The sequence below is a fragment of the Onychomys torridus genome, chromosome 12 (assembly GCF_903995425.1).
Source record: "Onychomys torridus chromosome 12, mOncTor1.1, whole genome shotgun sequence".
In the NCBI taxonomy this organism is placed as follows: domain Eukaryota; kingdom Metazoa; phylum Chordata; class Mammalia; order Rodentia; family Cricetidae; genus Onychomys; species Onychomys torridus.
Window position 1 is genome coordinate 69,229,109 of NC_050454.1, and position 13,457 is coordinate 69,242,565.

General features: G+C 41.4%; 1 protein-coding gene across 2 annotated transcripts in view; it reads left to right on the plus strand.

The window, feature by feature from the left end:
- LOC118593683 (sodium/myo-inositol cotransporter) overlaps positions 1-13,457 on the plus strand; it is a 58,415-nt gene that overhangs the window by 18,840 nt on the left and 26,118 nt on the right. For both annotated transcript variants that reach the window (XM_036203130.1, XM_036203131.1), the window contains exon 2: positions 210-2,621. In XM_036203130.1, the coding sequence (XP_036059023.1) occupies positions 534-2,621 (2,088 nt within the window). In that variant the 5' untranslated portion in view covers positions 210-533. The remainder of the gene's footprint in view (positions 1-209; positions 2,622-13,457) is intronic.

The window sequence follows — 13,457 nt, forward strand, 5'->3', positions numbered from 1 at the left end:
TTGATTCTTTTGTTTTTAGCTCAAAACAATGGCTGCTGTTGCTACCCTCTGTGACAATAGAGTTCGCACTTGGCTGTAGTTACTAAAGTGTATTATAAAAGTGTTTTTATAACAAATGTTGCGCCATGTTTGCTGATTGAAAGTTTCCTCATGGCTGGATGAGACACCCCCTAATTCAACCTTTGTCTTTTGTCTTTGCTGCCTTGCAGGGTTGGTACAGTAGGCTTCACTAGACTTAGCTGCAACTCAGAATCTCTCCTCCAGCACCTGAGTAAATGCTGATGGTCTTGTGGATTAAGAGTACGAGCTAAATTCTCAATCCCAATTGAGAAGCGGAGGAAATTTAAAACTGTCTCCTTCCAAGCTTACCACAGCCACCACCATCAAGACAGCAAACAAAGGACAAAGACTTTGAACCACTGTGTGCTCTGTGTAGTCCTGTTCACGTGTGCTTTACAGACTTGGCTGGGTTACTAAGTAAATAAAAAGTTGGACGCTCTGTCATTCGGACATTTTATTCACAAGTTACCAGAATGAGGGCTGTACTGGAGACAGCAGACATTGCCATAGTGGCCCTGTATTTTATCCTGGTCATGTGCATTGGGTTTTTTGCCATGTGGAAATCTAATAGAAGCACTGTGAGTGGATACTTCCTGGCCGGGCGCTCTATGACCTGGGTGGCAATTGGCGCCTCTCTGTTTGTGAGCAATATTGGGAGTGAACACTTCATTGGGCTGGCAGGATCTGGAGCAGCAAGTGGATTTGCAGTGGGCGCGTGGGAGTTCAATGCCTTACTGCTCTTGCAACTTCTGGGATGGGTTTTCATCCCGATTTACATCCGGTCAGGGGTATACACTATGCCTGAATACTTGTCCAAGAGATTCGGTGGCCATAGGATTCAGGTCTATTTTGCAGCCTTGTCTCTGCTTCTGTATATCTTCACCAAGCTCTCAGTGGATCTGTATTCAGGTGCCCTCTTTATCCAGGAGTCCTTGGGTTGGAACCTTTATGTGTCTGTCATCCTGCTCATTGGTATGACTGCTCTGCTGACTATCACCGGAGGTCTTGTTGCAGTGATCTACACAGACACTCTGCAGGCTCTGCTCATGATTATTGGGGCACTCACACTTATGGTTATTAGCATGATGAAGATTGGAGGGTTTGAGGAAGTTAAGAAAAGGTACATGTTGGCCTCACCCAATGTTACTTCCATTTTGTTGAAATACAACCTTTCCAACACAAATTCATGTAACGTCCACCCGAAGAATGATGCCCTAAAAATGTTGCGAGAGCCAACAGATGAAGATGTTCCATGGCCTGGATTCATTCTTGGGCAGACCCCAGCCTCAGTATGGTACTGGTGTGCTGACCAAGTCATTGTGCAGAGGGTTCTAGCAGCCAAAAACATTGCTCATGCCAAAGGCTCTACTCTGATGGCTGGCTTCTTGAAGCTTCTACCGATGTTTATCATAGTTGTACCTGGAATGATTTCCAGGATACTGTATGTTGATGATATAGCTTGCATCAACCCCGAGCACTGCTTGCAAGTGTGTGGAAGCAGAGCTGGCTGCTCCAATATTGCTTACCCTCGCCTGGTTATGAGGTTGGTTCCTGTGGGCCTTCGGGGCTTGATGATGGCGGTGATGATTGCGGCTCTGATGAGCGACTTGGACTCCATCTTTAACAGTGCCAGTACCATCTTCACCCTCGATGTGTACAAACTTCTCCGAAAGAGTGCAAGCTCCCGGGAACTGATGATAGTGGGCAGGATATTTGTGGCTTTTATGGTTGTCATCAGCATAGCGTGGGTGCCAATTATTGTAGAGATGCAAGGAGGCCAGATGTACCTCTATATCCAGGAGGTAGCAGATTATCTGACCCCTCCAGTGGCAGCCCTCTTCCTTCTGGCAATTTTCTGGAACCGCTGCAATGAGCAAGGGGCTTTCTACGGTGGAATGGCAGGCTTTGTTCTTGGAGCTGTCCGTTTGATACTGGCTTTTACCTACCGTGCTCCTGAGTGTGACCAGCCTGACGACAGGCCAGGCTTCATCAAAGGCATCCACTATATGTATGTGGCTACAGCTCTGTTTTGGATCACGGGACTCATTACTGTAATTGTTAGTCTTCTCACACCACCTCCCACAAAGGATCAGATTCGAACTACTACCTTTTGGTCAAAGAAGACCCTGGTGGCAAAGGAGAGCTTCTCTCAGAAAGACGAGCCCTACAAAATGCAAGAGAAGAGCATCCTACGAGTCCCTGAGAACAGTGAGGTCATCAACCACGTCATCCCCAACGGGAAGTCTGAAGACAGCATTAAGGGACTCCAGCCTGAAGACGTTAATCTGTTGGTGGCATGCAGAGAAGAGGGCAACCCAGGAGCTTCCCTGGGCCATTCGGAGGCAGAAACACCAGTAGATGCTTATTCCAATGGGCAAGCAGCTCTCATGGGCGAGAGAGAGAGGGAGAAGGAAACAGAAAATGGAAGCCGCTACTGGAAGTTCATAGACTGGTTTTGTGGCTTTAAAAGCAAAAGCCTTAGCAAGAGGAGTCTCAGAGACTTGATGGATGAGGAGGCCGTTTGTTCACAGATGTTAGAAGAGCCTCCGCAAGTTAAAGTGGTATTAAATATTGGACTTTTTGCTGTGTGTTCACTTGGGATTTTCATGTTTGTTTATTTCTCCTTATGAACTTAAGGATGTGGTGAGACACTTAACTTAAGCAAATACTGGTCTTTGAAAACAAAAATGTAACTCTTGCATCTCTCAGGCATTGTTTACGCTGAAGGTTTTAGCCAAATTTTACTTAGCAGAAAATCATCTATTTGCAAGACTATTTTCCCAGAGTTGGATGAAAGAAAATCTTCAACTTTAAATGAAACAAAACGGACTGAATTGGGGGTGGGGGGGATGTGGTTTTAGAGTTTTACATACCAAAGTGAGGAAAGACCAATTATTCTCATAGATCATGTAAAGCAGAACGTGTTAAGATGTCATGATGAAATGTCTTGTGTGCATTGCCCAGTCTTAGTAGACCTTTGCTGAAGTAGATCTGCTCATTTGTAAGCTTTTTGTCTCTAATCCCTGCTAGGATTAAAAGATGGAATTCGTAGAGGATCTCTGATTAGTTATGTCCTGAAAGTCTAATGTGTTGTGTAGTAATTACTGCAGGACAGCTTTGCGTGATTGTTTTTGTTAGCATGAGTCTATGGGTTCTGCTTGCCAAAAGAAAGGAAGGATGTTTTTCTGTAGGTATTTTTGTACTACTTGTATGTGGAATGTTAGTGGTTTGGGGCAGACTTTGATTCAATCCCCTCCATTTTTTTTCTTACTTAAACTGAACCATACTCAAATGACTACCAAGTGTGTCTATAATTTTCTTTTTAATCAGGGGGGGAAGTAAATATTGCTGATGATCCCCACATTTATTGATCAAATAAGGTTGTTTTAAAATACAGTTTGGAAATTACCAGCTACCATGCAATGCTTGATAAACTTAATGCTAAGAGGATAATGAATCATTTTCTACCTGTTTCTAGCTGCTTCCTTGTCATTTGTAACATTCCTTGTTAATTAGCCAAATGCCTTCCCAATGGGTCCAGTTGTCAGAAACTGTTCAGTATCGTGACAGGAAGTTGGCACTGCTTTTGTATGCTGGGTTGTACTTGATTAGCTTGTGATATACTGATGTTGTGTTTAGAGGGAAGATCAGATGCTGACTCCATACTTCCTTCTCCCTAAGTTCTCTTCCTGGTTTTTGTCTTTCTTGAAGGTTGGCCATGTGTTTACATCTATGCTGTTACAGTCAGCACGTGAGTGTGTTTCCTTACAAACTGGCTGTCTGTTACAGGAAACTTCACCCTCGCTGTTAGTCAGTGTAGGTTTTTCGGTGGGATGGCCAGCATGTTCCTAAGTTGCCATGAACAGAGACTTGGGGCTTAGCAGTGTGCTTGTGGAGGATATCACAGGACTCTCGATATAGACCTTTGTCTTGGCTTAGTATCCAGTTGCAACATCCATGGGCAGTCGATTTTTTTGTAGACTGTATCTCCTTAGTAAGGATGGTGCAGAAGGCATTAGAGAAAACTTCTTGAGGATGAGTGTGTAGTCCTGTGTCTTCAACACTGCCTGTTCTCCTCCATGCGAAATGAGGAAGCTAATTATGTACCTACTTTCTTTACGATAATAACTTTTACAATTACACAATAAATTTATTAAGCCTTGTACTCAAGGAGAATTATTACTTTTATAGATCATTTTGTAGATTTTTTGAATCAGAACTCAACCCCGGTAACTAATTTTTTTTTTTTTTTTGTAATGCATTGACTTGTTTGTGAATGATGGACTTGAGTCCAACCCTGACTTTAGGGATCACTGGGTGGGTGCATGCAGTCTTCCTGTCTTCAGGAGGGTTTCTGATGGGCTGAGTTTGTAGATGGAAAAAGTAATTTATGTACGAATAGCATGTATTTCTGAAGAACTTAGAGTGCCTTGTACAATTTTTCTCTCAATTTCTATTTTGAGGTTTATAACCTAGGGGCCAAGTAGACAGGGGCCATTCTTTTCCTGAATGGAGGTTGAGGCTGTGGTGTGTCCAAGGTTACAGGACCTTTTGGAGAGATGAGAAATCAGTTCTCCAAATCTGGATTCAGAGTTTGCTCCCATGTGTTTGAATGAATGGTTTGTTCATGGTTTGTGACAGTCTTATCTTAAAGAATTCTCCATTTGAGCTAACCTTTCAGGCTTTGAAAATGTTAACAAGATCTTGGCTTGTCCAAATTTGTATTAAGTTGTAGGAGTTAGTGTTTCCTTTGAACACATCCCTATGCTTAGCAAGAATTGACACATTGGCTGAGTGGCCTTCCTAGTCCTCATATTTACAGCAGAAGTGAATAGATATTTGTGTGAATTTCTCCCCTTTATTAATGTTGAGTCTTAATAATTTGGAATGTCAGAATCCTCTTACTGTCTTTTTGTTGTCTTATAGTAAGATATATAAAATACATCATCATGTGTCTGTGTGTAAATAGCAGTAGGTCAAGTTTAGAATACTAATGTTTATAAATAAAGAATGACTTAGCATATCCACTAGGTGTTTATTCTCACCAGTGCGAACACCACTTTATTGAGTCTGAAGTCCTTAATGCTTGTCTTCCTTACCTTCCCAGTAATGGATACTGTGATTAAGTAAATATGTGAATTGGTGATGGCAGCTTCATTTCAGGAGACCAGTCTTTAGTCTATGGGTTGTTGGAATGATCTTGGAATGATACATGATTATTTCAGGCTAGCAGAATGTTCATCCTTCACATGGATATATGAGTCCTAAAAGATGGCATGCATATAGACATTTACACATGCATTTTTGTCCTTGTGCAAACTAAGGATCTGAATTGACCAAGATTGACAGTGGCTAAAAGTAAAAACATAGGTGAGGCTATTGGTCTGCAAAGGTAGGTGAGAGATGGAAGACTGGCATTTGTCATATAATATCACATGTTTTGTCTTCCCAAGCAGTTCATGTCTGGGTCTAGAGTGAAGGGCTTTTAACAGTGGCCTGGAGAATGATTGTTGGCTCTTCCATGGGACTTCAGGTTTCTCTTTCATTTCTGAAGATTGTGTCCTGCTATCCCATGAATAAACAGCTGGGCCGATCTCTCCTTCAGCTATTCTTTCTAGGAAGTTGATTGCTTTTGTTTTTAGAGAAGCATCAAGTAATAGCACCTGTCCTTGGCTCAAATTCAATGGATCTCATTTCCAGGGCTTCCTTTTCACTGGCTCAAAGGATCCATTATCTTGCACAAAGAGGCTGATCAAGGTTGTATGTCCTTATCTCTTAGAGATGTCAGCATAAGAAATTAGCAAAGACCCTTCCTTCACTTTGTGAAACTTCCCAGTTAAGAATAGATCAGTGGAGTTAATTAGTCCATTAAGCATAGGGTTAAAAGCCTTGTGTGTGTTGGGGGGGGAGGTGTTATGAATCTTTAAATTCCTACATTGGGAGTCTTTCTCTATTCCAACTGCGTGGTCATCTCATCTCTTTGAATAGCGTTATTGTAATCTATGGATGTGTCTTTTCTACCGATAAATAAGCTTTGTCATTATCCATGAAGAGATCAGCCTCTCATTTGACTGGTACTCCATCCAGTACTAAGATTGCTTCATTCCTCCTGCCTCATTCCCTTTCACATCTTCATTGGAGGTATGATTGGAAAGGGACCACAGAGGTATCTAGTAGTGACATTCACCATTTCTTAAGTTTCATATTGAAAGACCGACCATGTGTGCACAAGACCATTCCTATTAAATTATGTGACTGCAGAGCCTTGTTGGCGTATAATTTTTCTAAGAAATAATAATAATAAATTCGATGTTGACAAGTGTGTGTAATACAGATGTGAACAGATTGATAAAGAACAATCATTAGTGTAAAATTTGTAGAGGTGAAAGGTCACATTCATTGGGTTCTGGAACTTGAGGCCTCTGGGCTGTTAGCTAGTATAAGCCCCTCTCCAGGCAATAAGGTCTGGCTGGTGAGTGTAATGCTAACACCATGAGGTTAAAGTGGTTGATAGCTGTCAGTGACATTTTAGTGGGAAGCAGGCTTTTTGGCTTCTTGCTCTGTAGGATTTCTCATTGCCTAAGCAGAGTTTACAGGTGGCATCTGGTTTCCTTGTCCCTTGCTTCTTAGTTGGTCATCTGTTCTTTCTTTCAGTATTTTCCGATTTCCTGGTTAGTGCTTGGGTTATTTCACATACTCCCTTGATGTGCACATGTCTTGCTTTGCCCCATTATGGAGGACTTATAACCAAATAATGATTCATTAAATTACAGTTAGGCTTAAACATACTAAACTTGGAGTATCTAAAAATGTTAATGAGAATAAATGTTTCCAAAATAATTTTCTCATATTTATATTGGTTAATAATAAAAGCACTAGTGTTTCAGTATTCTTAAAGTCAGGAAACAGTAGTGAGTTTCCATAGAAGTCCCTTTGAGATGATGGTGTCACGTGATGCAGAAAGGCTGACTTGTGCCATGAAGATGTAAGTTTGAAATGAGTTGGTGTAATGAGAAACACTTGTACTGTAGGCACAAGGCTGGTGGTGCATAAGCAGTGAGGCAGGGTGGAAGATCACCTCTCCTAACTGGGTTTGCTCCTGTCACCCTGTCATGAATACTGTAGCTGCTTAGTGAAGTGAGCTGAGGTTCCATGAGAGTGTTGTTGGTGCCAAGTCCCACACTTGTGTTGTCATTTAAAGTTCTCACTACTCACTGATCTTTTAACAGTGTTGTGAAATCGATACCCTTTATTTTTCTGTCTCCACTCCTTTATAACAGGTAAGGTTTAGTTTGAGTGTAAGCCACCCATTTTTTTTTTTTTTTTTTTTAGCAACCACTAGCTGTTGGCCTGAAGCACTTTGCTGAGAAACAAAAGAGATGCACTTTATTCTTTAGGGGTGCATGCATCGTGCACGCTCTGCTGATGGCCTGACTCCTCCAGGTGTAGGAGCAGTAGTTTGCTGTGCCCAGGAAGGTCCAGGAGTTGTGTGCTGGCACTGTTGCCCTCCTGCACCTCACCCACTCAGACGTGTATGTCTAGTGAACTCTGCTAGGGATTATCTGGACAGCACAAGTTGACAGTGTATCCCACCCTATAATTAGATGAATTCTCCATTTTCCTAGTGCTGCTGGATATATAAATTTATATGTAGGTAACACACATACATGTTTAATGTTCAATCAGTATAGTCTAGGCTTCTGAAAGCAGAATGTCATTAGTAACTCTATGTGTGTGTGTGTGTGTGTGTGTGTGTAAATGGAAACAGATTGGGCTTTTTGAAATCTTCAAATGGCAATTGCTAGTAGACAAGGTTTTCCACAGTGTAATCAAATTTTGTAATACAAGTTTTAGGTTGTAGGTAGCCTTCTGCTTGCCAGTGTTGATACGCTAGTTTGCACCCGGCCCTTTCTTGGCAGTAAGCTTCCTTTGTTGTTGTTAACTCTATTGTAACTAGTGAAGAAAGCTAGTAGAAAGTACACATTTACACACTTTTATGTGTAGTCTTTTGGTTCACGGAAACAAGGCAATTGAGTATATGTATCGTGGCTTAACGTTATTTATTCATCTTATTTTCTTTTATATCTATATTAAAAATTTGGTTACATTATAATTCTGAGTATATTTTTAGAGTGTTCCAGTGTAGGTTTGTTAACGACATCTGAGAACTCACATAACAATAGTTTATATTTCCATGTGTGAGGAGAGGCTAAAGGCCCATAGAAAGCACAAACTGTATCCGCACGTGTGTGTGTGTGTGTGTGTGTGTGTGTGTGTGTGTGTGTGTGTGTGTCTGTCTCCACTTGTCAAAAGCACAAAACCTAACGGCACTCTCGCACAAGTGCAAATCATAACCTGGCAGACTTTGTCCTGGGTTCCAGGAAGACCGCAGTACTGAAAGGCTGGACAGTGAGCCCGCTGTTAGAGCTGGGCTCTCGGTCATAGAGGCTCATAATCTCACTCATTTGTGTCGCTCTGATGGAAAGAGTAACTGCTTCTGTTTGGTGGCTAGACCCACAATCCAAAACGAAAACTGAGACAGGTGGGTTTCTGGTGGGCAGAGCAGGTGACAGCTGTGTAAGTTGTGGTTATTTGAATAGTTTGAAAAAAATCTTGTCTAGAAGAAATATTACTTGTTTTCAAGAGTGCTCTAAAAACATGAAAAACTTCACATTAAATAATGCAAATACCATATTGATCTTTTGTATAGATTTGCACAAGGTGGCGTTACCTTTATTTTCCTTATGTGCTTAATTGTACTTTTTAGTAGAGTTGGTCAGACTATTTCTGGACAGATTCAACATGACACACTGAGAATTTTGTAATGTGTTCTGTTAGTTTCTCAAGACTAGATGAGTGGAAAGCTGTGGGTGTGCATGCAGGGATGAAAATGGCATTTCTTCCCACCCACCATTGCCCTTTTCCCTGGTTTCCTTTACCTCTACATAGTCCCGTGTTTACCAAGAATGAAAATGAGCCGTCTCGAGTTATGTCTCCATTTTAAGATACAGCTCGCAGAAAGGAACGGGCCTTCTCTGTAACCTTTTAACTAATACTGTAGATGGTATAGACTAATGTGACCTTAAAAAAAAAAAAAAAAAGACAAGGTCTTGGTATGTGATATATCTGAGAGTCCACATGAACACTGATGGTGAGATTTCTCCCTCCAGGAAGAAGCTAGGTGTGTGTGCGTACAGCAGAATTTTACAACAGATAACTTTGAGGTTGCAGGGTGGGGGGGGGGGGCTGAGAGGAAAGTGAGAAATGTCCTTGGCTTAGCAATATGTGACAGTGTAGAGCAGGAAACCTTTGACCTATGTATTCTTTACCTTTAAGAGAATTTATTACACCTTTTTGAAATGCCTTTTGAAATTTCTTTGGCAGAAATGATTTTCATTTGTAATTTCATGGAAAACTGCTTTAATTAGACTAAGTGAAAAGTAGTCCTAGTGTAAATATGTATAATTTCCTAATTTCACTGTGAGATCTCAGACTTTTGAGTGGCAAATAGATCCCCAAGTCTTTTGCTCATGGACTTCTCTGTGGGGTTTTTAAGATGTAAAAGCTTTAGTAGTAGTAGTATTTTCTCAATAGCAACAGACTCATTGTGTCTGAGGGCGGTGTGGAGCCCTGCCTCTGCTGCCCGTACCATTCTTGCTAAAGTCTGTGAACACCTGCAAAGTCCAGACCCAGCAGGGCCTTCCTGTCCCTTGCTTGGACAAAGCCTTTCTTTGTCTAGAACTGTTGGTAATCACCATATCAACTGTTCGGCTTTTCTGCTTTTATTTTTCTTTTTTGACAAAATGGATATCAAAAATAGTTGCTGTGCAAAAGTTAGTAGTCTTCTTCAAGAAGAGAACAATTCCTTTTCTAATAATATCCTGTGAAATTGCTTCATTCATTCCTTTATTTTTAAGCCAAATGTCAGCGGAATACTGCTGCTTTTTTTGAAATAATTTTGATATGTAAGTATTAATGCATTTTAAAAGATGTCTGCATTGAGAAATATTTTCCCAGTGTACTGCCTGTGAAAACTTCGTTCACATTTCTGGTTAAGAGACCAGTTAGTACACTGCGGCTGTGTATTATGTACATGTATCATTTTAGTCTGATATTATAGACCAAATATGGTTATAAGGAGTTGATGAACATTAATTTGTTATTGGTTAGTTTTTAATTATTTTCAGTTTATTCTCTGTTGTTCTCAGCCTCTTTTGTCTTCAAGTTTGACTAATACGGTCCATTTCATTGTGTAAGGCTTTAGTTTCAAAGAAATTAGAATTTACTTCTATCTCTAAAGGAAAACAGTTAAAACTGTAGATTTAAAATTGTTAACTATTTGTGACAATTCTAACTTGCCTATACTGTATACAGCTGAGTTTTAAAATTGTAGACTTGTATGATCTTGGTTTACTGTGTTGTATTGCTGTTGTTTAAAAATTGACAAAAAAGCCAGTCTGCTAAAGAGCTGTTGGTGTCGTTGCTGACTACAAAACACTGTCCTTTGTGTACCCTGTTCTTTGCCAGCTGCTGCATTAGCCTTCAGAAGTCTTTGAAAACTGAAGAAGACATCCCTTGCAAAGTCCGTTCCGTTCTGTGTATTCTGTCCTGTAACTGAAGTGTAGTCATTATTTTATGGAAATGTTAGCACTTCTGTACCATCTTTGAATAAAATGAAAAATTGACACTTCTGTGACTCTTTCAGTGTGAAAGTCTGTCCCCAGTTCAGTGTTCTGTGTCTCCCTTGCACAAGCCAGACTCCACTGAAGTTCTTGCTGACTTGGCTCTTGGCTGCTTTCCGAATCGCCACACACTGGTATTCTCACTTTAGCAGACATTGTGAACACTGACCCACAGGTAGTGGCTAAGGATACTTAGATGTAAAACATGGAGTAAAGAAGAACATTCTTGAGTTTTCCCTTATGGTTTCAAAATCACTTCAAGTCACAGGGAAGCTGAAGAAGACAAGGGGACAGAGGGATTGTCTTCACCCAGTTTGAGCAGAGCTGCCATGGCCACACTTGCTTTGCAGATGCATCTTACACTCTGGAGAGAGCCATTGGCTCACATTACTCCCTGTAAAGTGCTTGGGGCATTCTTAAGGTAGTGACAGTTAATCACAATTATTATAAAAACCTACAAAGTTACAGTAGGTGTGTTTTAGTCAGAGAAAGCCTTTAGAGGTCGAGTGTTGCATTTAGCTCTGTGGCTCTTGTTTTCCCTTAGTCTGGGACAAATCCCTTGTCTCCCACCCCATGTTTGAGGCCAGTGGCACTGTGAATGCCCCACAACTTGGGATCGTGTTGTTTTCTCATGCTTAGATCTAGACTGCACATTTGGGGCAGGAATACACCCTAGCGAATGGGAGTGTGTTGAGGTGTGCTCTCCTGTTGTGGTCAAGGTGCCCGCCTCATGGCTGCACTGTCAAGTGGAGGCTTTTTGGTTTGTTTTTGCTTGTTTTTGATAATAAATAGTTTGTGAGTGGTAATTTGAGTGAAAGCACGTAACTAGTCTCCTTCAAACTGGACCCCCTAGTTTGGGCATCCACTTATAATTTTTGCTTAAGTTGTAATCAATAGCACAAAAAAAGTTTTCTTGTCAGTGTGAACTATGAATTAATTATTCAGTAAGTCATAGGCCACTGCTGTTATTTATTTTTTTAAATATGTTTCCAGATTTAGCTAATGGGACCTTCATGGAAGTTTTATGGTTTGTTGTTGTTGATTTTTTTGTTTGTTTGTTTTGTTTTGTTTTTTACATAGCTCCAGCAGTGTTGGAAGTACCTATTTCTAGTACACCAGAACATTCTAGGCTCATCTTGTTCTTTCTATATCCCAGTTGGGTCAAGCATCTGGTAGGAAATGGTCTAAGTGTGCTCATTGCCATAGAGAATTGCACCATTTCACCCTTTGTTATATAGGGCAGCATCTGCTGGCTCCAGTTCTTTTTAGTTTATCTATTTGGTGTGTGTGCACATGCTCGTGGAAGCCTGGAGCTGACATTGTGTTCCCCAGTTGTTTACTAAGACAGAGTCTGCTGAGCCTGAGCTTGCTCACTGTAGTTGGCTAGCTTGTCCAGGATTCCCTGCCTGTGCTGGCCCAGTGCTGGAATTACAGGTGACCACAGTGTCTGCTCAGCTTTTACATGTGTTCTGGGAATCTGAACTTGAAAAGCTGATAATACTGACCCACTTGTCACATTTGCTCTAAAGCCTGTAGAATTAAAAGGCGTTTTATTTGCATATTTAGTGTTTGAATACAGAATTCTAAATTGGAAAGCTTTCAGAACACTAGAAACTAGAAAACAGTGGAAATTTGGAAGCCTAATATGATTTTTTTCGTAGTTTGTATGTTTCATGTTACAACATTTCATAATTACAAGTTTTGCTGGAAGTCTCTGGCCCCAGTGGGCTCTCTGAGCATGGCAGCACAGTCCTGAGGTGTGTGTTGGGTGGGGAGGGCTCTTTGTTTAGCCCTTGGATTGCTTGGGTTGCTACACCTAATTTTCTCAGTCTTGTTGGCACTTTCTTTTTAGCTCTTTTCCTCTTCTCAGAGGAGTTTCTAAGCTGTATCTTCTAGCTTTTCTTGTGGACAAATTCAAGCAAGTTCTATCAGGTTTTCATTTTAAGAGCTCTTCTGTGCCCGAGTCTTGTGAGAGCCTGTCCTTATTTCCTAGATGTGGCTTCTCATCCACAGAAACACTGGAGCTTTTTCTTGTGTCCCTTACTCCAAGACAGCTTTTTTTCTCTCCATGTTGGTCTTGTGTGTTAAAGGCTTGTCTCAGTGTGTGCAGGTGATTGGCTGTCCATGCTGGTCTTGTGTAGTAAAGGCTTGTCTCAGTGTGTGCAGGTCATTGGCTGTCTTGCTGTGGTCTACTAAGGTGTGTGTGCAGGTCATTGGCTGTCTTGCTGTGGTCTACTAAGGTGTGTGTGCAGGTCATTGGCTGTCTTGCTGTGATCTACTAAGGTGTGTGTACAGGTCCTTGGATGTCTTGCTGCAGTCTACTGAGGTAAACAACAGCAAAGATGCTCTCTGCCTGGGGTTTTGTCAGCTTCAGCACAGAAAGCTGTAAATGAAGGATGTGGCTGGAGATGTAGTTCTGTGTAGAGCACCCCTGTAGTTTGTGAGGCCCTAAGTTCTGCCCTCAACAGCCACCCAAGACAGAGAAATCTGGTGGACCACCATTTTGAGAGCACAGGGTTTCAGTGTTACTGCACAGTTTTTCTTAGTCTTTTTGGTATGACACCCTACTTAGAGCAGTGCTTGTGCCTCCTGCTCATAGACTACCCTCTGATGAGTCCCCTCCAGAGACTCTAGCGTGTGCATCTCGGGATCTACCAACTGCATGCCTTCCCCTCTGACTTAACCCTCATTTCTAGAGCACAGTCAAGGTCTTTG